This window comes from Oncorhynchus keta, chromosome 30, assembly GCF_023373465.1.
Source record: "Oncorhynchus keta strain PuntledgeMale-10-30-2019 chromosome 30, Oket_V2, whole genome shotgun sequence".
Lineage (NCBI taxonomy): Eukaryota > Metazoa > Chordata > Actinopteri > Salmoniformes > Salmonidae > Oncorhynchus > Oncorhynchus keta.
In genome coordinates this window covers 53,338,407-53,363,267 of record NC_068450.1, presented here as the reverse complement: position 1 = coordinate 53,363,267, position 24,861 = coordinate 53,338,407, and the positions used below count along the sequence as shown (strand labels likewise).

Genomic DNA, 24,861 nt, shown 5'->3' with positions numbered 1-24,861 from the left:
CTGTGTTCATGCTGGCCTGGCTGACACACAACAGGACTCCTGCTGAGACGACACCATCCATTATGGATGAATCCTGTATTCATCCACTGGCATCAAAGCAGGTTTTATCACTTCAGATATAACCTATTCACAGCGTTTTGAATGAGGTTTCTGGACAGGGTCGTGCTTTAGGGGAAGGGGCACTTGGTACCGCAGAGAATGTGTGACTTCTGTTTGATCCATTGATGATCTAGCCGTGTTTCTTTGAGTTTTACTCTTTCAAGCATCCCTTTTGTTCTGACCCATTCAACATTCAGATAAGCCGGTTCTTGCAAATGCTGTCGGAATCAGTGTCTGAGATCAACAGCACAATACGGCACTACTGAATAAGGAACCTTCTAGAGTCTAGAAGAATCTAGACTAACAACAACATCCGTGTTTGTATCCCTGTAACAGAAGTGTCAATGTCCTTCGAGAGTGGATCCTCGGTGACCCTTACCTTCCAGATGCCTTTCCCAGTCATGCACAACAGAGACAGAGGTAGCCAGTCATCTAGCAGTCAGCCAATCCAGCCAGTCGTCTAGCAGTCAGCCAATCCAGCCAGTCGTCTAGCAGTCAGCCAATCCATAGCCAGTCGTCTAGCCGTCAGCCAATCCATAGCCAGTCCTCTAGCAGTCAGCCAATCCATAGCCAGTCCTCTAGCAGTCAGCCAATCCATAGCCAGTTCTCAGCCATCTATGCCCACGACGGCGAGTTCAGAGAAAACGTTGCCTCTGACGACTCACACCCCTGCCATGTTACTCTGGCTATCATCCTGGCTAACAACGGTAGCTATCTTTTGCTATCTAAGAACTAAGAATCTAAGAACTGAACACTAAATACAAACGGAATAACCGAAACAGTTCTGAAAGGCGATACAAACACTAAAGAGAACTACCCACAAAACTCAGGTGGGAAAGGCTACCTAAGTATGACTCTCAATCAGAGACAACGATAGACAGCTGCCTCTGATTGAGAACCACACCCGGCCAAACAAGAAAAACAAAACATAGAAAACGAACATAGAATGCCCACCCAAGTCACACCCTGGCCTAACCAAAATAGAGAATAAAAGCCTCTCTATGGCCAGGGTGTGACAATCGGAATCTATTTCAACAAAGCAAAGCATTATGCTTACAGCAGACAGTCAGCCCACCTTGATGGCATGTTGAAGTGTATTTGGAAATGTTTGCTTTTTTCTTAAACCAGATTGACATCGACCAAAAATACAACCTTCTTCTGACATGAAGATGAACACACTACGACCTCTGACTTTAGGTAAAGTCACAGGTACACCAGCAGGACATGCTGGTTTGGATGAGGAAGTGCTTAGGGCAGGATCCAAGGGTTTCATTGGCTGCCTGTCGTCTGGCCAGTTCAATCATTTGACACAGCTGAAGACAGCCATTCTGAGTCGTGGAAGCTCATTGGTCCATGTTCTTGGCAATCTAGTTGAATCGAACTGTGGAGCCTTGGCTGATAGTACAACTTCACAATCAGCATCTGGTGAGTTTAATAGCATTGATGTGAATCATGTTCGGCTTCACAACATGGATTTTATTTATGTAATTTTATTAGCATACAGTGCATTCGGAAAGTATTGAGTTTTTCCACATTTTGTTACATTACAGCCTTAATCGAAGATGGATTAAATAGTCCCCCCCCCCCATCAATCTACACACAATACCACATAATGACAAGGTGAAAACAGGTTTTTAGAAATGGTTGAACATTTATAATAAAAATAAAATAAAAATAAATTTACATAAGTATTCAGACCCTTTGCTATGAGACTCGAAATTGAGCTCCGGTGCATCCTGTTTCCATTGATCATACTTCAGACGTTGCGACAACTTGATTGGAGTCCACCTGTGGTAAATTCAATTTATTTGACATTAATTGGAAAGGCACACACGTGTCTATATAAGGTCCCATGGTTGACAGTGTATGTCAGAGCAAAAATCAAGCCCTGAGGTCGAAGGAATTGTCCGTAAAGCTCAGAGACAGGATTGTGTCGAGGCATAGATCTGGGGAAGGGTACCAAAACATTTCTGCAGTATTGGACTCCATCACCTGCCTGATTACCTTCCCTATATATGTCACTCCATTTGGATCCTTCCCCAGGGGTTATTGTTTCTGTTACAGATTCATGTCTGTGCGTTGTTCGTGTTTCTTGTTCTGTATTAAGTTTTGTTTATTTATTAAATTATTCACTCCCTGAACCTGCTTCCCGACTCCCAGCGCACACATTAGACAGAAGCCACCTCTCAGTACAAGGCACATTACAGCCCGCTTGTAATTTGCCAAAAGGCACCTAAAGGACTCTCAGACTATGAGGATCAAGATTATCTGGTCTGATGAAACCAAGAATGCCAAGTGTCACATCTGGAGGAAACCTGGCCCCATTCCTACGGTGAAGCATGGTGGTGGCAGCATCATGCTGTGGTGATGTTTTTCAGCGGCGGGGACTGTGAGACTAGTCAGGATCGAAGGAAAGATTAACGGAACAAAGTATAGAGATCCTTGATGAAAACCTGCTCCAGAGCGCTCAGGACCTCAGACTGGGGCAATGAAAAAGATATGAGAAAACAGTGAGGTTCAGGCTCTGTCACAACCGGCCGCGACCGGGAGGTCGGCCTAGCATCGTCCGGGTTAGGGTGGGTTTGGCCGGTAGGGATATCCTTGTCTCATCGCGCATCAGCGACTTCTGTGGCGGGCCGGGCGCAGTGCACGCTAACCAAGGTTGCCAGGTACACGGTGTTTCCTCCGACACATTGGTGCGGCATAGTTTTTCTTCACTATTATTCTACAATGTAGAAAATAGTAAAAAAAATAAAGAAAAACCCTGGAATGAGTTGGTGTGTCCAAACGTTTGACTGGTACTGTATTTATTTCAATGATCAAATAATAAAGATATCATTTTAAAGATGGATGAGATCTCCCTTTATTTCTTTTTTGGAGTCATTTAATAGACGCTCTTATCCAGAGTGACTTACAGTAGTGAGTGCATACATTTTCACACTTTTAACTGGTCCCCCATGACCATCGATCCCACAACCCCGACGTGCACATTATCACCAAATTATTCATTGTGTAATATATATATATATATATATATATATATATATATATATATATATAATAATTTATAAGTGTAATGTATATTTCTAAAACTGACTCTGTATTTGTTCTGGAACGTGACTACTGAAGTTCAAGGAGGGTAAAGGATTGAAATGAAATAGGCTTCAGTATAAAACTAAAAGATCAGGTCCCACATGTCTGTTGGCTCAGTTGCAGTCCAAGTCAGGTGTGTTCTCAAACATCTACAGAGGGATGGATAAAATGTCAACATGAGCAAAATGTCTTTATGGATGCAAAACTACCAGTGGCCAGAGGGACAAAATAAATGGCACCATGATGACATTGAATTTGCAATACACACATTCAGTCCAATCTCAAGGGATTGAAGCATTTTTAGAGGATGTTTGCGTACTGGTTAGGAAATGTAGCAGACTACACACAATCATGCATACATGAGCCTCATGCTGAAAACACAAAACAATTATAGCGCAGGTTACGACAGTAGGTACCAGTGATTATTTGGCACTATTGACACATCGGCCACAGCCTGTTATTACTAGCAAAGACATGCTTATTCGGAGAAACCGGTACCATTCACAATACCTGAAAGTCTTCAGCTAAAAACGCTCCGAGATCAGACGTCTGAGGCAAGTAGTATGATAAAGAACAACAATGGACGAGAAATTCAAGGGACATATTCGCAAATGAATGAATTGTTCAATTCTTAGTGTTTGGCATCAGACTGCAATTGAATTGAATTGAATAAACACCAGAGGGGAAGTTTTACTCACCACAGCATCAATTTCCTTAGGACCAGTCCAACACTGGAACACTGGTGCAACGCTCCTCTTCAGCTCTCCGAACACGTCTGGCGACATGGGCATCATGTTGTCTTGCAGTCTAGATGGGTGACTAGAACACATTGTGAAAACAACAGTTAAATCAGATTAGAAAATCATACTCAAACCAGACTATTGCAAATACAAAAAAATAAAGAATTTTATAGCATCTTTACCTTTTAACGAAATGAATATTGAGTATTATGAAGGATACTCGAGACTTACACTTCTGACACTGATATGAGTTCTGTCTTCATGTACCCTGTGCTGCTGGAACTCTCCACATCCATGGGCTCTGATGCTGAAAAATAACAAATGGTGGACCAGTGATATAAAGACCACTTGTCCCAGATCTGTCTGTGATCTATAGCCAACTCCTATGGTCGTTCAATGCTGTACAGAGAAAATAGATTGATAGAGAGGTTGGTCATAAAACACAACCCCGATGGTCTACCAAACAGACATCCGGGTCCTTACAGGGGCTTTGTGTAAATCAAAAATAACACTATCGCTACCAAGGTGAATGATTGGGGAGCAAACTGAAGAGAGAAGAATTTTCAGCCACTTTGTGGGACAATGGAAGTAGATTTCAGTAATGCTTCTTTATTCTGGGACCACCCACACGTAAAATGTATACACGTATGACTAAATCGCTTTGGATTTAAAAAAGTGTCTGCTAAATGGCATATATTATTTATTATAATATTCACAGAGGATTGAAAAACAAAGTGGTCACTGGCAGCTTACCCTCTGAGGCCCTAGCGTAGTACTTTCCGAAGGACTTGTCTTTGGGGATGTCTGGGTAGAGGAAACGGAGTGGGTTCTCCGGGATGTTCTCAGCTGCCATCACCTTGTAGGTGCGGATGATGTCAGGCAGAGAGACTGCAGACAGTTCCTTCTTGGTGTAGGGCTCCACTGCATGGAATACAGGCTTATCTGTGAAAACACACACATCAAAATATATCAACCTTTTAATTGTAATTGGCTACAGGGCCGCTGTGTGTGTGGTGTGTGTTTTCACAGACTCACTGTATTGGTCATGTTCCACCCAAGTGAATGTGATGGCTCCGTCTCTGCTACTCTCACTGAAGCGCAGCAAGAACGTGCCTGGACACTTCCCAGTCAGCAGGGCCTTCTCCCTCTCCTTACTCACAAAGCCCAGGATGCAACTGTGTGGGTGAGAAAAAGGAAATAAACATTTCTTAACCTCTACGTTTATTTGACAGGGGAAATTCACGTTGTCCAAAAATTCTGTAAATGTACAGTGCATTTGGAAAGTATTCAGACCCCTTGACTTTTTCCACATTTTGTTACGTTAAAGCTTCATTCTAAAAGGGAATCAATTGTTTTTTTTTACTCATCAATCTACCCCATAATGACAAAGCAGAAACAGGTTTTTAGAAATTATTACAAATAAAAAACTGAAATATGACATTTACATAAGTATTCAGACCCTTTGAAGCTCCTTTGGAAGCGATTACAGCCTCAAGTTGTCTTGGGTATGATGCTACAAGCTTGGCACACATGTATTTGGTGAGTTTATCCCATTTCTTCTCGGCAGATCCTCTCAAGCTCTGTCAGGTTGGATGGGGAGAGTCACTGCACAGCTATTTACAGGTCTCTGGTCTCTTCAGAGATGTTCGATTGGGTTCAAGTCTGGTTCAGGTCCTGAGCACTCTGGAGCAGGTTTTCATCAAGAATCTCTCTGTACTTTGCTCCGTTCATCTTTCCCTCGATCCTGACTAGTCTCCCAGTCCCTGCCGCTGAAAATCATACTCGCAGCATGATGCTGCCACCGCCATGCTTCACCGGTGCCAGGATTCCTCCAGACGTGACGCTTGGCATTCAGGTCAAAGTGTTCAATCTTGGTTTTATCGAATCAAATTTCATTTGTCACATGCACTGAATACAACAGGTGTACCTTACAGATAAATGCTTACTTACAAACTCTTAACCAATAAAGCCGTTTTTGTTAAAATACACCCCAAAAATGAAATAAATAAAAGTAACAAATAATTAAAGAGCAGCAGTAAAAGAACAATAGTGAGGCTATATACAGGGGATACCGGTAGCGAGTCAATGTGTTAGTCTGGTTAGTCAAGGTAATATGTACATGTAGATACGAGTTATTAAAGTGACTATTAACAGAGTAGCAGCAGCGTAGAAGGGGGGGGGGGGCAATGCAAATAGTCTGGGTAGCCATTTGATAAGATGTTCAGGAGTTTTGTGTTTTTGGGGTAGAAGCTGTTTAGAAGCCTTTTGGACCTAGACTTCACGCTCCAGTTCCGCTTGCCATGCGTTAGTAGAGAGAACAGTCTGACGAGGGTGACTGGAAGTCTGACAATTTTTAGGGCCTTCCTCTGACACCACCTGGTATAGAGATTCCTGGATGGCAGGAAGCTTGGCCCCGGTGATGTACTGGGCCGTACGCACTACCCACTGTAGTAGCCGAGCAGTTGCCATACTCGGCAATGATGCAACCCGTCAGGATGCTCTTGATGGTGCAGCTGTAGAACCTTGAGGATCTGAGAACCCATGCCAAATATTTTCTCCTGAGGGGGAATATGTTTTGTTGTGCCCTTTGTCTAGATCATGTTGAGGGAGAGGTTGTTGTCCTTGCCCCACGCAGTCAGGTGTCTGACCTCCTCCCTCTAGGCTGTCTCATCGTTGTCGGTGATCAGGCCTACCACTGTTGTGTCATCGGCAAACTTAATGATGGTGTTGGAGTCGTGCCTGGCCATGAAGTCATGAGTGAACAGGGAGTACAGGAGGGGACTGAGCACGCACCCCTAAAGGCCCCCATGTTGAGGATCAGCGTGTGTTGTTACCTACCCTTAACACCTGGGGGCGGCCCGTCAGGAAGTCCAGGATCCAGTTGCAGAGGGAGGTGTATAGTCCCAGGGTCCTTAGCTTAGTGATGAGCTTTGAGGGCACTATGGTGTTGAACGCTGAGCTGTAGTCAATGAATAGCATTCTCACAAAGGTGTTCCTTTCATCCAGGTGTGAAAGGGCAGAGTGCAGTGCAATAGAGATTGCATCATCTGTGGATCTGTTGGGTGGTATGCAAATTGGAGTGGGTCGAGGGTTTCTGGGATAATGGTGTTGATGTTAGCCATGACCAGCCTTTCAAAGCATTTCATGGCTACAGACGTGAGTGCTACGGGGCGGAAGACATTTAGACAGGTAACCTTGGTGTTCTTGGGCACAGGGACTATGATGGTCCCACATCGGCTGCAGAGAGGGTGATCACACAGTTGTTCGGAACAGCTGATGCTCTCATGCATGTTTCAGTGTTACTTGCCTCGAAGCAAGCATATAAGTTATTTAGCTCGTCTGGTAGGCTCGTGACACTGGGCAGCTCTCGGCTGAGCTTCCCTTTGTAGTCTATAATAGTTTGCAAGCCCTGCCACATCCGACGAGCATCGGAGCCGGTGTAGTACGATCTTAGTTCTGTATTGACACTTCGCCTGTTTGATGGTTCTTTGGAGGGCTTAGCGGGATATCTTATACGTTTCTGGGTTAGTCCCGCTCCTTGAAAGTGGCAGCTCTCATGACTTCTGGTTGGGGTATGTACGTACAGTCAATGTGGGGACTACGTCATCAATGCACTTATTGATGAAGCCAGTGACTGATGGGGTGTACTCCTCAATGCCATCGGAAGAATCCCGGAACATATTCCAGTCTGTGATAGGAAAACAGTCCTGTATTTTAGCATCTGCTTCATCTGACCACTTTTTTATTGACCGAGTCACTGGTGCGTCCTGCTTTAATTTTTGCTTGTAAGCAGGAATCAGGATAGAATTATCATCACATTTGCTAAATGGAGGGCGAGGGAGAGCTTTGTACGCATCTGTGTGTGGAGTAAAGTTGGTCTAAAGTTATTTGCCCCTCTGGTTGCACATTTAACATGCTGAAAGAAATGAGGTAAAACTGATTTAAATTTCCCTGCATTAAAGTCCCCGGCCACTAGGAGCTCCGCCTCTGGATGAGCATTTTCCTGTTTGCTTATGGCGGTATACAGCTCATTGCGTTGGTCTGTGGTGGTATGTAGACAGCTACGAAAAATACAAATAAACTCTCTAGGTAGATAGTGTGGTCGACAGCTTATCATGAGATACTCTACCTCAGGTGAGGAAAACCTTGAGACTTCTTTAGATACCGTGCACCAGCTGTTGTTTACAAATATACATAGACCGCTCCCCCTTGTCTTACGGGGATGAGGGCCTGTTCGGGTGTCTGGAGTAAATCCTTCTCGTCCAACTCATAAATGAAAAATTATTAGTCCAATTCAAGGTTAGTAGTCGCTGTTCTGATGTCCAGAAGCTCTTTTCGGTCATAAGAGACGGTAGCAGCAACATTTGGTAGGATATTTTTTATATACAATGTGAAAAAAAAAATGCCACGGATGGTTAAGATCCAGTAAAGTGGCAGCCATCCTCTCCGGCTCCATCTTGTTTCTCATGGTCTGCGAGTCCTTTAGTTGCCATTTGAAAAACTCCAAGCAGAATGTAATTTGCCTTTTACTTAAGAGTGGCTTCCATCTGGCCACTCTACCATAAAGGCTTGATTGGTGGAGTGCTGCAGAGATAGTAGTCCTTCTGGAAGGTTCTCCCATCTCCACAGAGGAACTCTGAAGCTCTGTCAACGTGACCATCGGTTTCTTAGTCACCTCCCTGATGAAGGCCCTTCTCCCCCGATTTCTCAGTTTGGCCAGGCGGCCAGCTCTTGCAAGAGTCTTGGTGGTTCCAAACTTCTTCCATTTAAGAATGATGGAGGCCAATCTGTTCTTGGGGACCTTCAATGCTGCAGACATTTTTTGGTACTCTTCCCCAGATCTGTACCGCATCACAATCCTGTCTAGGAGCTTTACGGACAATTCCTTCGACCTCTTGGCTTATATAGACAGGTGTGTGAATTTCCAAATCATGTCCAATCAATTGAATTTACCACAGGTGGACTCCAATCAAGTTGTAGCAACATCTGAAGGATGATCACCGGAAACAGGATGCACCTGAGCTCAATTTCGAGTCTCATAGCAAAGGGTCTGAATACTTATGTTTTTATTTTTAATACATTTCTAAAAACCTGTTTTCGCTTGGTCATTATGGGGTACTGTGATTGACTAGGATTTTTGTTGACCATTTTAGAATAAGTCTGTAAAGTAACAAAATGTGGAAAAAGGGGAAGGGGCCTGAATACTTTCCGAATGCACTGTACCTGATTCAGCCATGTGTGGTCCCTGGTAAGTCCATTAGAGCTAGCAAGAGGAACGTGCAACTCCGTTCTCTTATATCGAGGCGGAGTTGAGTTTTAATAACTGGTCGCGGGATTTGCTAGCAATAACATTGAGACACCATCAATTGATTGTCGTAAAAAGGTAAATTCTGAAAACGCTCACCTGTACCTATGTTTGTCCTATACAACTACGGTGTGCTGAAATTCATACTTTTAATACAAACTTTTATCGAATGCAAACACCGACTTTTTCCATTTTTACAAGAATCGACATTGTGACTCAATGCTGTTGCTACCAAATTCCTCAACCAGTTATCAAAACAACTCTGCCTCTCGATATAAGAGAACCGAATTGAGGGTTCCTCAGCTAATTAGAGCTTAACAGTGTAGTTGTTTGCTTTTGTGCTGAGAAATTGTGGCTATAGACATATTCTGCTAACGCAGATAATGATAATGTTCAACCGACTGATAAAGAACTAACTCACCCATCGTTCCACAGGGACAGCAGGTGTCTCTTGATGAGGTCCAGGATAGCTTCGATCCACAGCCAGAAGGGAAAGCTCTTCTCACTGAGACTCTACAGTAGACAATGTGTCTTCAGATGTCTAGATGGATTACTAGGTCCTTCTATATTACAACTGTAAAGATGTTGTATTCTGTATATTGTAGTCATGACCTACCTTACAGAACTTGGTCCAGGGGATAAGGCCCTCAGGATTCCTCTGTGCTTTCTGGCCTGTTAGAAAATCTATCTAGGTTAACCTCATCATGAAGAATCGGGAGTTTGCAAATCAACCAGCAACGTTATTAGAAGTAAGGTAACATAACAAAAGCCAACCCCCCCCATCATGACTCACCCAGTAGTTTGTCGGCCAGCATGCCTAGCTGCTCTTCATTGAGTCCCCTCTTGGTGACAGAGGAGAACTGCCAGCTCAGCACCTCAGACAGCTGACCCCAGGATGCTGCAGGAGGGCTCAGGAAGAACTTCAGGTTCTGGGACAGACCAGGGAAAACGAGCGACATAGAAAAGGAGAGCAGTGCGTTTGTGTACTGTCAATTTTTTAAAATCTGATTTATACTGGCTAATGCGTGGGCCTTCTGAACAGGTCTCTCTTGCAATGAGATTTGATCTCAATGCAAATAACATGTATACATAAAGGTTCAATTGAATGAATGCATTGTACTACCTTGGGCTCGCTGGACAGCATGTTGTACCACAGGATGGAGGCCCAGCCACTGGGCAACTGGCTGACGTTGGAGATGACCACGATGGGCAGGGAGATGGTCTAAGAATGACCAGAGGCCAGAGAAAGTCAAATTAAATAAGGTCAGAGTGCTGTTGGACCTTGTGAAAATGGGAGTGTAGGCCTAATATAAATAGAAGCCAGTTCAGATAGGGAACCTTAGTCCCCGCCTCAGCTGTGATTGCTAGTATGCGTTTGCTTCTTTTGCAGCATTGATGCTGCTGCTGTAACTAGCCGTTTCTCACTATGCTGCGTTTTTCTGATATTGCACCGGCAGTCACACTGATAATTCCGTACATATTCTGACTGTAGGTTAATCATTCTGGAACCTTCCCTTATACATGGTCTAAAATAGTGTGCAATTATAGCTATACTTGCCGCTTCTGTTCTGAGCTAACTAATATGCAGGCATATTTCAGTATCTATTTGGTCTATTTCTTCTTGTTATCAGGTCATCATCTATCTTCTCTCAGGGCTTACCGGTATATACGTTAAGACAGCTCAGCTCAAGTAGACTATATTGTAGAACTAGGTTTTAGATGATCATGTCACTCTCCCTTTGCACACTCGTGCATGCACCTGCATGTTGTTTTATGCTATGTGCGCAGCCTAATCAGGATCAACCTTGCCGCTACTCTCATGGCCTACGGAAAAGCCTCACTCTCTCCCTCAGTAGCAGAAGTTTGAGTCCAAGTTAAGGCTAAAGTGTTGTAGTTGCATTGCACCTTTCCAAAGGCGGCCCCGTATGATGGCTTTATGGGTTCTTCAGTATGAGATACACTAAGTGCTCCTTCCCTTTAATCTTGCATTATCGCTTAAGTACTGTTTGCATTATGGACACTCACATTTTAACATCTAGGGGTCAAGGGGTCTGAATACTTTCTGCTTACGTTTGCTTGTTAGATAAAAATATCTCCTTATGCTGACCCGTCAGATGATTACTCATTTAGTTTCAGTGAGCACCCGGCGGTGCGTCTCCAGGGCGGTTGGGTCCGTACTGCTTACGGTTGCTAGTTAGATAGTATACTTGTCCTAAGATAACAGCTCACCTTGCCTCAAGCAAGGGTACCCAGTGTCATATGAGAACTATAGTGGCTTGCGAAAGTATCCCCCCCGGCATTTTTCCTATTTTGTTGCCTTACAACCTGGAATTAAAATGGATTTTTGGGGGGGATTTGTGTCATTTGATTTACACAACATTTTGAAGATGCAAAATATTTTTTTATTGTGAAACAAACAAGACAAAAAAAAAACAGAACTTGAGCATGCATAACAATTCACCCCCCCCAACCAAAGTCAATACTTTGCAGAGACACATTTTGCAGCAATTACAGCTGCAAGCCTTGGGGGTATGTCTCTATAAGCTTGGCACATCTTGCCACTGGGATTTTTTCCCATTCTTCAAGGCAAAACTGCTCCAGCTCCTTCAAGTTGGATGGGTTCCTCTGGTGTACAGCAATCTTTAAGTTGTACCACAGATTCTCAATTGGATTGAGGTCTGGGCTTTGACTAGGCCTTTCCAATACATTTAAATGTTTTCCCTTAAACCACTCAAGTGTTGTTTTAGCAGTATGCTTAGGGTCATTGTCCTGCTGGAAGGTGAGCCTCCGTCCCAGTCTCTGGAAGACTGAAACAGGTTTCCCATATTCCATCCATTTTTTAATAATGGATTGAATGGCGCTCCGTGGGATGTATTTGATACACTGCCGATTTTGCAGGTTTCCTACTTACAAAGCATGTAGAGGTCTGTCATTTTATCATAGGTACACTTCAACTGTGAGAGATGGAATCCAGAAAATCACATTGTATGATTTTTAAGTAATTCATTTGCATTTTATTGCATGACATAAGTATTTGATCACCTACCAACCAGTAAGAATTCCGTCTCTCACAGACCTGTTAGTTTTTCTTTAAGAAGCCCTCCTGTTCTCCACTCATTACCTGCATTAACTGCACCTGTTTGAACTCAGCTTCATAACAAAGGGGTGAATACATATGCACGCACCACTTTTCAGTTTTTTTTTAGTTGGAGGCCACGGAAGGCTGCAAACTCTCCTTCCAGACTGATATCACACATCTCCAATCGAAAATCAAATCAAGAGTCGGCTTTCTATTCCGCAACAAAGCCTCCTTCACTCACGCCGCCAAGCTTACCCTAGTAAAACTGACTATCCTACCGATCCTCGACTTCGGCGATGTCATCTACTAAATGGCTTCCAACACTCTACTCAGCAAACTGGATGCAGTCTATCACAGTGACATCTGTTTTGTCACTAAAGCACCTTATACCACCCACCACTGCGACTTGTATGCTCTAGTCGGCTGGCCCTCGCTACATATTCGTCGCCAGATCCACTGGCTCCAGGTCATCTACAAGTCCATGCTAGGTAAAGCTCCGCCTTATCTCAGTTCACTGGTCACGATGGCAACACCCATCCGTAGCACGCGCTCCAGCAGGTGTATCTCACTGATCATCCCTAAAGCCAACACCTCATTTGGCCGCCTTTCGTTCCAGTACTCTGCTGCCTGTGACTGGAACGAACTGCAAAAATCGCTGAAGTTGGAGACTTTTATCTCCCTCACCAACTTCAAACATCAGCTATCTGAGCAGCTAACCGATCGCTGCAGCTGTACATGGTCTATTGGTAAATAGCCCACCCATTTTCACCTACCTCATTCCCATACTGTTTTTATTTATTTACTTTTCTGCTCTTTTGCACACCAATATCTCTACCTGTACATGACCATCTGATCATTTATCACTCCAGTGCTAATCTGCAAAATTGTAATTATTCGCCTACCTCCTCATGCCTTTTGCACACATTGTATATAGACTCCCCTTTTTTTCTACTGTGTTATTGACTTGTTAATAGTTTACTCCATGTGTAACTCTGTGTTGTCTGTTCACACTACTATGCTTTATCTTGGCCAGGTCGCAGTTGCAAATGAGAACTTGTTCTCAACTAGCCTACCTGGTTAAATAAAGGTGAAATAAAAATAAATATAAATAAATTGTATAATTTCTTGAAACAAGTTATTTTTTTATTTCACTTCACAAATTTGGACTATTTTGTGTATGTCCATTACATGAAATCCAAATAAAAATCTATTTAAATTACAGCTTGTAATGCAACAAAATAGGAAAAACACCAAGGGGGATGAATGCTTTTGCAAGGCACTGTACAAGTCATACGTTGCACAGCGCATTCTACACATGGTTCATATTCACACATTGTATGGTCTTATAATGGTTGGATGACCTAGCTGGTCTATTTGATCATGTCTCAATGGCACTTTCTGCAGTAGTGACACATAGTGTGTATGGTGTATGGTTCTGCTGATTTGGGGGATTGGTATAGCATGTAGGTAATTTTATATATTAACGCTTTGCTTGTTGCAGTGAGCTCCCCTGATGTAACAGAGCCTATATCGCCAAGACTTGAAATATTCATTATTTAATAAATGGTTAAACATATTTCTATGTGGTGTTTGTTTTCTGTAATAAAGTGAAGCCAGTTCAGAAAAGGAAGCCGAGTGCCCGCTTCAGCATCAGCTGAGATGGCACCAATTAGATGCTAGTAACGATCCCCTTCACCTTATTTGGCGTTCTATTTAAGATGACTGATTCTGCTAACACATCCTGCTGCCTGCATCCTGCTAGTATCCGCTTGCTTCTTTACTCCCACCATCACCCCAGCCTCGACCTGTTAGGTTCTGTTTTCCTGCTTGTAGGTCATTTTAGATATTGACGCTTTGCATGGGCAGTGAGCTACCCTGAAGGAGTAGAGCCTATATCGCCACGACTTGCATTATTCATTCTTAAATAAATTGTAAAAAATATATTTAAAAAAATTCTACTTTGTGTTTCCTTTCTGAACTATATTTCAGACCACTTACCTCTAGCTTGAGCTCCAGACCTGACTGGTTGAGTTCAGACTCAAAGCAGATGCAGTGCAGCTCCTCTGTCACAATGAGAGGCCCCTGGAATAACATGGTCAGACAGTAACACATTAGGGGCTATGTCCCAATTGTCTTGCCTTCCTCCAAAAGTCTGCACTTGTTCACTTCCCTGATTTGAAAGGAAAATGACTGGTATGAGAAATACAATGGAAACTCCCTCCGAACCATACCAATTCAATGCTTTAACATATGTGGGAAGTGGTGAACGAGTGCACTCTTCAGGAGAAAAGAGATATCATTGTGACGCACCCTAGGACTCAGTGCCACGCTGTACTTAGCACTTCTCGTATCTATCGGAATGAATTGACTGTAACTGTTCACCTTGTCATTATAGGACAGTCATATAACCCAGGTCGTCTCTCACCTCATTTGTTCTGTTGCCGGCTACTTTCTGCTCTTTCAGTTGCTGTGTTGAGACCAGAGAATAAACTGTAAGGAGTGATGACAGTGCAGGTCCAAATGGAAAAACTCATTCAGATGTAATGCCCTGTATGCCATTTGTAAATGGTGCCAGCTTACCAAATGGCGAAACTCTGCAGCCAAGCTTCCATTTGACTCCTCCATATTCAGAACTTTTGTGTTGGTGCCCAATATGTTGAACTTACGAAACCCTTTCTTTTCTGTAACGTCCCTGGAGAGAAAACGCAATGTGCATTTAGTTATGTATTCACATCACAAATTCAAGAGCAGGGCATAACAATGCACAAACACATATATTCTACCACACTCATCTACTTACTTGTCAAACAAAGCTTTCACTTTGAGTTGATAATTGAATTCCTGGAGCTTCACCAGAAATCTAGAGAGAAAATGCAAATCAAAACTCAACCAGGTCTGGACGGATTCATAGGAACTACTGACGGGAGGAACTACAGACGGGAGGTGCTGTTGTGTTGTGCTTACCGGAGCTTGACAGTGAACTGCACCTGTGTCTTCAGCACCAGAGGTCTCTGTGGATGTGTGGGCATACAGGGCTGTCTCTCCACCACCAAGGAACTGAGAAACACCATAGACACAAGGAATTTAGAGGGGATATACTGTATAGAGGCATTTAGATATTATTCAAGAACAAATGGGTAGAATATACAGTATATATACACTACCGTTCAAAAGTTTGGGGTCACTTAGAAATGTCCTTGTTTTTGAAAGAAAATCACATTTTTTGTCCATTAAAATAACATCAAATTGATCAGAAATAATGTGCAGACATTGTTAATGTTATAAATGTCTATTGTAGCTGGAAACAGCAGATTTTTTATGGAATATCTACATAGGCGTACAGAAGTCCATTATCAGCAACCATCACTCCTGTGTTCCAATGGCACGTTGTGTTAGCTAATCCAAGTTCATAATTTTAAAAGGCTAATTTCTAATTCGAAAACCATTTTGCAATTATGTTAGCACAGCTGAAAACTGTTGTTCTGATTAAAGAAGCAATAAAACGGGCCTTCTTTAGACTAGTTGAGTATCTGGAGCATCAGCATTTGTGGGTTGGATTACAGGCTCAAAATGGGCAGAAACAAAGAACTTTCTTCTGAAACTCATCAGTCTATTCTTGTTGTGAGAAATGATGGCAATTCCATGCGAGAAATTGCCAAGAAACTGATCTCGTACAATGCTGTGTACTACTCCCTTCACAGAACAGTGCAAACTGTCTCTAACCAGAATAGAAAGAGAAGTGGGAGGCCCCGGTGCACAACTGAGTAAGAGGACAAGTACATTAGAGTGTCTAGCTTGAGAAAAATACACCTCACAAGTCCTCAACTGGCAACTTCATTAAATAGTACCCGTAAAACAGTCTCAACGTCAACAGTGAAGAAGCGACTCCGGGAAGCTGGCCTTCTAGGCAGATTTGCAAAGAAAAAGACATATCTCAGACTGGCCAATAAAAATACAAGTTTAAGATGGGCAAAAGAACACAGACACTAGACAGAGGAACTCTACCTAGGTCAGCATCCAGAGTTGCCTCTTCACTGTTGATGTTGAGACTGGTGGTTTCCATAAATGTGGAAAAAGTCAAGGCGCCACTATAGACCCGGGTTCGACCCCGGGCTATGTCACAGCCGGCTGAGACCCATGCGGCGGCGCACAATTGGCCAAGTGTCCTCTGGGTTAGGGGAGGGTTTGGCCTGCTGGGATGTCCTTGTCCCATCACTGTCTAGCGATTCCTTGTTGCGCCCGGGAGCATGCACACTGACTGCGATCACCAGTTGTACGGTGTTTCCTCCAACACATTGGTGCGGCTGGCTTCTGGGTTAAGCGAGCAGTGTGTCAAGTAGCATTGAGCCTTGGCAAGGTCGTGTTTCAGAGGACGCATGGCTCTTGGCCTTCGCCTCTCCCGAGTCCGTACGGGAGCTGCAGCGACGGGACAAGACTGTAAACTACCAATTGGATACCACAAAATTGGGGAGAAAAAACAAAAAAACAATAAAATAATCAAAAACACCAGTGAAAAACACAGAATGGGCCTTTAACATTGGAATACAAATGTGGTGTCACTCACTGTTCTAGGAGGTTCCGGAACAGTGTCAGGGCCCGCCCCTCCAGGAAGCCTTTCTGCTGTTTGATTGGGTCGTTGTCGTATGTGTACTTCTGCTCTAGTTCCTGGAGCTCCTTCAGCTGCTGCCTCACCTGCTGCAGGCTTTCCGCCACCGCTGTGAACCTACAGGGGAAGAAGAAGATGAATAAGAAGAATACTTTATCTGTTGGGTTCCTAAATTCATATTTTTGCTTGATCAGACAAGAGATGCCCGAAAGAATGAACTAGCCTCCTCACCAGTTCTGCAGTTGGTCCAGACATGCGTTGGGTGGTCCTCCGATACAGGAGATCTGCTGCCTCTTCTTCCACTCTGCCAGCTCATCTGAGATCAGGTCTGACTGGACCGCCTCGGCCATGTTGAGCACCTCCGCCAACTGGCCAACCACTTCCTGTGGGGGAAATTAAGTAAAGTCCCATGCACACATTAAGAACAGTTATTATCTACTCTTCAACGTGAGTAGGCTGGTTATTGCTGGATAATACACTAAGGGCGTTTTCACATATAGTTTTGAGATATAGTTCTAATATATTTGTTACTTTGTCTTTTCCCCCCTATTTGATCCGATTGGTTTGATATTTCCAAAATGTCAAACGAACAAAAAAAGTCCTCAACAAAACCATGTGTCCATAAAAGTAATTTGTTTAAATGCTCACGTTAAATCCATCTCTGATTATTCTAAAGCATCACTTGTGTCCCAAACTTCATATTACTTTCGCTTTGGTCTTTCAACAACACGCGGGAGGAACCGTAGCGCAATAGCTGCTCTAACTGCAAGGTGAATGGGCTATATTCAGCTATACCCCCGGTATAGCCCCCCGGTATAGCCCCCCCGGTTCCCCTAACCTGCATTGGATGCACTAACGAATGCGCTGCTACTCACAAAATGTTTCAGAGACCTCAAGTGATGATGCTGCGAGCATTAAATAAAATGCTGTCAAACAATCAAAAATAATGCTCAACCTCTCTTCCTGTGTTTTGGCTGACTGCATTCTAACCTGCAGCAGTGTACAAATTGAATTGGACCGAGACCACCCTTTTTGAGTGAACCCCTGTGCATTGTTTAGTGCCCTCCCAAGTGCGGATATAATGTTCACACCAGTCCAAAGAACCAAACCAAGGGGGTAAACGCACCAAACCAATTTGGTGTGAAAGCCCCCTTAGGTCGCAACTCACATGTTCTGAATAACTAAAATACATGTAGTTTTAGTGGTGATTGAGGCGTAAACAAATCGGTTAATATTCACAGTACAATGTCATGATAAAACGTCACCGTTTAACCTCATCCTGACCCCTCTTACCCCTCTCTTGATCTTCAGCTTCAAACACATCTCTGCAATCAGCAGCTTCTCGTGTTCCAGCTGTTTCGGTGTCAGCCCGTTCATTTCATGTTCTAAAGTGGGAGAAGGAAAAACATCATCTTACTGACTGTACTTGAAACACAGATTCCTGTAAATAGATGATCTACTACAGATAGAGAATAAAACACCTCACCTCTGTTCTTAAGAGTATTTTCCTTAAAGTCATGCTCGTCTTGAAGGTATTCCAGAGACTTTAGATTCTGATCCGCTTCCTAGCAAGTGAGATAAACGTGTTGGATCAGATAGATGGCCAACCTGACATGCATGAACACGTGCTGCAAATCACTGACTGAATCACCATGTACGTAGTATATGATGGAAACGATCACTCACCTGAACCTTGTTTTTCATGTCTTTGACTTTGTTGTCCAGCTTTTGTTTCTCCAGAACCATGCTGGTCTGTGTGTTTTCTCTGTCCGTCTGAGAAGAAAATACTGTTCATTTAACCTCACAGTTAAAGCATGTAAACGCTCCAATATACAGTTATGTATCACCTACAATATCTGACAGCGTGGATAGTGTGGTGATTTTGTTAATTACAATGCATGTCAATAAAAGTCCATGTAGGGCACCTCTATGCTTTTGGCAGCAGCCAGAATCTTCTGCTCCTCCTTCAGGTTTCTGGAGATGATCATGGCCATGTGAACGGGGTCCTCCTGAAAGTGGTCCTGTGAAAGTGTGTACTTTATTACTATAAATCCCAAAAACCATTCAGACACTGGGGTCATAACCAGAATAATACTAAAAAAAAGTTATTATAGATCATTACTGTAGCATACAAGCAATACAGTATGGAAGGCCGCTGGCACAGACGTGACTGAGCTCATACTATACCTGGAGGTTTCTCTTGATCTTGCGGATGTTGTGTTGTAGCAGGAAGTTGTTTTCCAGGGCGAAGCGGCTGTGTTGATCATCCAGCTGGGCTAGGAGGTCATGGAAACGTACTGTTGCTAAGGAGTCCTGAACAGCCACATTTTCCCTACAGGGTTTCAATCACAGGGGAAGAGATCGGATGAAGTTATGTGAATAGATAACAGTAGAGAGATTAGAGCTTTATTGATCCATTATACAGCAGCGTCTCAGCATCACTAAAATAGAATGGCATAGATCCAAATATAGTAGAATAGAATCTTTATTTATCTATTAAATACAGCAGACTCTCTCCTCCCGTCACTGCTTACCAGTCAATGCTCTCAATCCACTTGCTGAGGTACTGCCTGATGTCCATGGGGAAGGAGTCATCGTAGAGCTGGTCGACCTGCTCCAGGTATTTCGACTCCAGTAGTTGCAGCTGGCACCACTGGGCCATCTGATCAAGGAGGAGTAACAGTGAGTTATGAAATGAGGCAATGAAATAAATGAAGATATTCATATTGTCTAAGATTGAGACAGGAACGACTATAACATGGATCAATGCACCTGGTAGCAATAACCGTTAGATTTGAGACGTGTATTTGGTTACAATAAGGCCTGTATCAGCTTGCTGTTCTAGGTAAAGGTCCTTCCAGACCCCTTTAGGTGATGGCCCGTAGCAAGCGACAGGATCTGCTTAAGTTTTCGAGATGATCGATCTCTGTCGAGGGAGGAGCTGGTTTTTACATAGTGTGTTTTTTTCCCCCTTTTTCTTCTGAACAAACATTTATATACGTACCTTTTATGTTCGCTAGAGTACTAAACTCAAAACGTGTGTACTATTCATGGTACTCTCTCTGCTGATCACATCTGCCAGTCACGGTGTCCGTATCTAAGGTACTAGACAGCTGGTGATATCTCGAGAGCAATCTTCGTCCGACAAAACTGCTATCGGGTATCAAGTCTATTTATTTTGAACTATTTAGTTATAGAAACATGAGACTGTCAATGCAAGCTGTAAAAAGACTCCCAACTTAGAAAACAGCAACCGTAGTAATATAGCTAGCTTGCTAATAAGAAGATATGTTGCTAGCTAGCAGGAGCAGATAGTGTAGGTTTATCACTAGCTAGCATGTCATTCCGGGAGTAATAATTCAAGGCCACAAAAATCTATTGGACAAGTAGTGTACATCTAATACAGTCATCAAGGCAGGCCCCACTCATTTAATTCATACTGACAAATACGAAATGCCACATTATCCCTGTCAATAGCTGGACTAGGATGATTGCAGAGCACCCTGCCTCAGACTGTCAGAATGTTCATTTTCTAGCTCACAAAATACATTCCTTTGCTGTGATGATTGATTTGATTCATTCTGGTCTCTCACTTTATCTATTCAGCTCTCATGAGTCCTGCTCCCAGAGATCAACCAAGTGCTATTCACCAAGCATGGGCTGATTCACGGACCTGTGAGGAGAACCATCCTACTGCAGTTTGAACTCGCCCTGCTGTCTCTATTTAGACATTGGGACCACATATGCCTGTTGTCTTTTCTTTGTGGATTTTGTCTTGGGCATTTTAGAGTTGAAGAACACCCACCACAGATACATGTGCTTGTCCTGCCGTCAGTCACTATTTAGACATTGAGACCACATGTGTATTTTCCTGTTGTCTTTTCTTTGTGGGTTGTCTTACACAGTCCAAGTACATTTTGGAGTTGAAGAACACCGACGACAGATGCACCTGGTTGTTTGAACATTTCAAATTCAATGTAGAATCAGTTTAACACATGACAAAACAGACCATTTTACTATTGTAACATGCAATGGGGAGAATTATATTGTTGTCGTCAGCAGCCCAGGCTTTTGCCATAGATGGTAGAGCTCTCGTCTCTAGACCACACAAGTTTTAGATTGCATTCTGCTAAGGTACTTGTCTCTCTCTACATCGGTTATCTACATTAGTGACCAGGGTGGGGTCTTTGATACGCCTATGGGGCCTGGGCACACAAATGCTCTTAGAGAGAAGGGGTAATACCGAATCATGCATTGACGACAGTTCAAGTCTCTAGCAGAGGCTCGGGCTTCTGGCATAGATGGTAAAGCGCTCATGTATGGACTGCAACATTGTAAGATTGTTCCCTCCACGGTACTTAATATAGACTACATTGATTGGTAGGTTACACTATATTTAGATACTTCAAATACTCCCTAAGCCACCTTCGCTACTTGTCTCCATAGTCAATAAATGGTGAAAAACGATTTGTGATGATGTGCTTTGTTCAAATGTATATGCATGAAACGAACATTACCGGAAACAATGTCTCACACTAGATTTTGGCATCGTCAACTTTTAGAAGGTTAGTGGGAAGGTTAATCATTTAAACCACCTAAATATTATATTCCAATGCATCCAACATTATGCAGCTCAGTGTTCAACACCACAATGCCCTCAAAGCTTATGACTAAGCTAAGCACCCTGGGACTAAACACCTCCCTCTGCAACTGGATCCTGGACCTGATAGGCTGCCCCTAGGTGGTAAGGGTAGGTAACAACACATCTACCACACTGATCCTCAACACAGGGGCACCTCAGGGGTGCGTGCAAAGTCCCCTCCTGTACTCTTTGTTCACTCATGACTGCATAGCCAAGCACGACTCCAACACCATCGTTAAGTTTGCCAACGACACAACGGTGGTAGGCCTGATCACCGACACGACAGTCTATAGGGAGGAGGTCAGAGACCTGGCAGTGTGGTGCAAGGACAACAACCTCTCCCCCGACGTGATCAAGACAAAGGTGATGATTGTGGACTACAGGAAAAGGTGGGCCGAGCACGCCCCCATTCTCATCGATGAGGTTGTAGTGGAGCAGGTTGAAAGCTTCAAGTTCCTCAGTGTCCACATCACCAAACACACCAAGACAGTCGTGAAGAGGGCACAACAACGCTTATTTCCCCTCAGGAGACTGAAAAGATTTGGCATGGCCCTCAGATCCTCAAACTAGTTCTCGACTGATTAATCGGAATGGCCGATTAATTAGGGCCGAATTCAAGTTTTCGTAACAATCGAAAATCTGTATTTTTGGACACCAATTTGGCCATTTATTTTTACACCTTTATTTAATATTTATTTAACTAGGCAACACATTCTTATTTTCAATGACGGCATGGGAACGGTGGGTTAACTGCCTCGTTTAGGGGCAGACCGACAGACTTTCACCTTGTCAGCTTGGGGAACCAATCTTGCAACCTTACAGTTAACTAGTCCAAAGCTATAACTACCAGCCTCTTGTTGCACTCCACAAGGAGACTGCCTGTTACGCGAATGCAGTAAGCCAAGGTAAGTTGCTAGCCAGCATTAAACTTATCTTATAAAAAACAATCCATCAATCATAATCACTAGTAAACTACACATAGTTGGTGATATTACTAGTTTGTCAAGCATGTCCTGCGTTGCATATAATCTGGCTGAGCATACAAGTATCTGACTGAGTGGTGGTAAGCAGCAGCAGGCTTGTAAGCATTCATTCAAATAGCACTTTTGTGTGTTTTGCCTGTAGCTCTTCGTGGTGCGTCAAGCATTGCCCAGTTTATGACTTCAAGCCTATCAACTCCCGAGATGAGGCTGGTGTAACCAATGTGAAATGGCTAGCTAGTCAGCGGGGTGCGCGCTAATAGCGTTTCAAATGTCACTCGCTCTGAGACTTGGAGTGGTTGTTCCCCTTGCTCTGCATGGGTAACGCTGCTTCGAGGGTGGCTGTTGTCGTTGTGTTCCTGGTTCGAGCCCAGGGAGGAGCGAGGAGAGGGACGGAAGCTATACTGTTACACTGGCAATACTAAAGTGCCTATAAGAACATCCAATTCTCAAGGGTTAATGAAATACAAATGGTATAGAGGGAAATAGTCCTATAATAACTATAACCTAAAACTTCTTACTTGGGAATATTGAAGACTCATGTTAAAAGGAACCACCAGCTTTCATATGTTCTCATGTTCTAAGCAAGGAACTTAAACATTAGCTTTCTTACATGGCACATATTGCACTTTTACTTTCTTCTGCCAAAACTATAGTTTGTTAACAAGACATTTGTGGAGTGGTTGAAAAACTAGTTTTAATGACTCCAACCTAAGTGTATGTAAACTTCCGACTTCAACTGTGTAATATATATATATATATATATATATATATATATACACATATAGAAATAAATAAAAGACTAACCTTTTCCAGGGCCCTGTCTTTCAGAGATAATTTGTAAAAATCAAAATAACTTCACTGATCTTCATTGTAAAAGGTTTAAACACTGTTTCCGATGCTTGGTCAATGAACCATAAACAATGAATGAAGATGCACCTGTGGAACGGTTGACACTAACAGCTTACATATGGTAGGCAATTAAGGACACAGTTATGAAAACTTAGGAGAGTCTAGGCAGAGTTACTAAGAAAGAGCCATATCTCAGACTGGCCAATAAAAATAAAATATTTAAAATGGGCAAAAGAACACAGACACTGGACAGAGGAACTCTGCCTAGAAGGCCAGCATCCCAAAGTCACCTCTTCACTGTTGGTTGAGACTGGTGTTTTGAGGGCACTATTTAATTAAGCTGTCAGTTGAGGACTTGAGGCATTTGTTTCTCAAACTAGACAATAATGTAGTTTGGGGCGGCTGGGTAGCCTAGTGGTTAGAGTGTTGTTCAAACCCCCGAGCTGACAGGGTACAAATCTGTCGTTCTACCCCTGAACAGACAGTTAACCCACTGTTCCTAGGCCGTCATTGAAAATAAGAATTTGTTCTTAACCGACTTGCCTAGTTAAATAAAGGTTAAAGAAAATAAATAAATGACGGTTCCACGTTAAATGACGGTACCACGTTAAAAGTCACTGAACTCTTTAGTTAGGCCATTCTACTGCCGATGCTTGTCTATGTGCTCGACTTTATACACTAACGGGTGTTGCTGAAATATTCGAAACCACTCATTTGAAGTGGTATCCACATACTTTTGGTGATGTGTATTTATCCTCCTTCAGTCTTTGGGAGATAGTTATATCTGTTCAAGGCAGCAGCTTGAGGTTGGCACAAGAGGATGTGTTTACATCGAAAATAGAAGCAGGCCATTGGCTGCCTTCATCACGGGGGAAATGTATGGGAGTTGTGATTGGTTCCAAGTTTAGCAGTTCAGCAAATTTGCCTGCGCAGACTTGAAATATTGTTTTTTATGCGAAAATGTGCAAGAATGGAAGGTGCCAGCCAACACATTGTATTGTCACCATAAGCATGTTTTACCGTCATATACAAAACATCAGCTCCTCCCTCGACGGGGATCGCGCAACTTCACGTTTTTTAGCTTCAGACCACCACCTAATTTCCCCGTTCTCAACAAAAAAGGTCCTTCCTCGTTTCAAAACACAGACTGCAAGTAGTTGATTTCCTTCTCATTTCTAATGAGATGATATAGAGGCTGTCATCAACACTTATAAATTATAGATCGCCTTACCTTTTACTTTGCCTATGGACAACAAATCACGAACTAAAGACTTGAAGAGATGATGGTTTCCTGTTGCAGATCCGCTGCAAAAGTACAATCAGGTCACTTACAACAAACAGCGTTACCAAATATATATTTTAAAACTAATCTTATGGTTCTATCTGTAGCATTATAGTCTGATGATGACGCCCATATGCAGAAGAATGTCTTCTCCAATAGGAGTTTCGCATATGATCAGGGTTA

The 24,861-nt window shown here is 43.0% G+C and overlaps 1 protein-coding gene and 1 long non-coding RNA gene across 5 annotated transcripts; one reads left to right on the top strand and one right to left on the bottom strand.

Moving 5' to 3' along the window:
- Positions 1-756: 756 nt before the first annotated feature.
- On the top strand, positions 757-21,389 carry LOC118363714 (uncharacterized). 2 transcript variants are annotated; one of them, XR_008087615.1, is made up of 3 exons: positions 757-929; positions 1,228-1,524; positions 20,529-21,389. It is a non-coding gene; the product is annotated as an uncharacterized LOC118363714 (long non-coding RNA). The 2 variants fall into 2 exon arrangements; XR_004821457.2 differs by having other exon boundaries at positions 757-1,524.
- On the bottom strand, positions 1,555-24,861 carry LOC118363713 (signal transducer and activator of transcription 1-alpha/beta-like). 3 transcript variants are annotated; one of them, XM_035744860.2, is made up of 24 exons: positions 24,628-24,860; positions 19,457-19,584; positions 19,110-19,254; positions 18,848-18,943; positions 18,609-18,695; positions 18,409-18,487; positions 18,216-18,307; positions 17,154-17,305; positions 16,881-17,039; positions 15,281-15,373; positions 15,117-15,176; positions 14,897-15,008; positions 14,742-14,783; positions 14,315-14,398; positions 10,361-10,459; positions 10,031-10,166; positions 9,854-9,909; positions 9,659-9,750; positions 4,968-5,107; positions 4,686-4,874; positions 4,164-4,239; positions 3,891-4,011; positions 3,703-3,741; positions 1,555-3,341 (listed from the first exon to the last, which is right to left on the bottom strand). In XM_035744860.2, exons 2-24 carry the CDS (start codon positions 19,582-19,584, stop codon positions 3,306-3,308), a joined length of 2,313 nt encoding a protein of 770 aa, XP_035600753.1. In that variant the 5' UTR covers positions 24,628-24,860; the 3' UTR covers positions 1,555-3,305. The 3 variants fall into 3 exon arrangements, with proteins under 3 accessions (XP_035600753.1, XP_052344493.1, XP_035600754.1); XM_052488533.1 differs by lacking the exon at positions 3,703-3,741 and having other exon boundaries at positions 1,555-1,887; positions 24,628-24,861; XM_035744861.2 differs by lacking the exon at positions 3,703-3,741.

Excerpts from the sequence above, each read along its gene's own strand:
- LOC118363713 (XM_035744860.2), bottom strand. The coding sequence starts at position 19,584 with ATGGCCCAGTGGTGCCAGCTGCAACTACTGGAGTCGAAATACCTGGAG. Across the intron at positions 17,306-18,215 it reads AGCTGAAGATCAAGAGAGGG|GAAGTGGTTGGCCAGTTGGC; the intron begins GTAAGAGGGGTC and ends TTTCCCCCACAG. Across the intron at positions 3,342-3,702 it reads TTTTAGCTGAAGACTTTCAG|ATGTTTGAGAACACACCTGA; the intron begins GTATTGTGAATG and ends ATCCCTCTGTAG.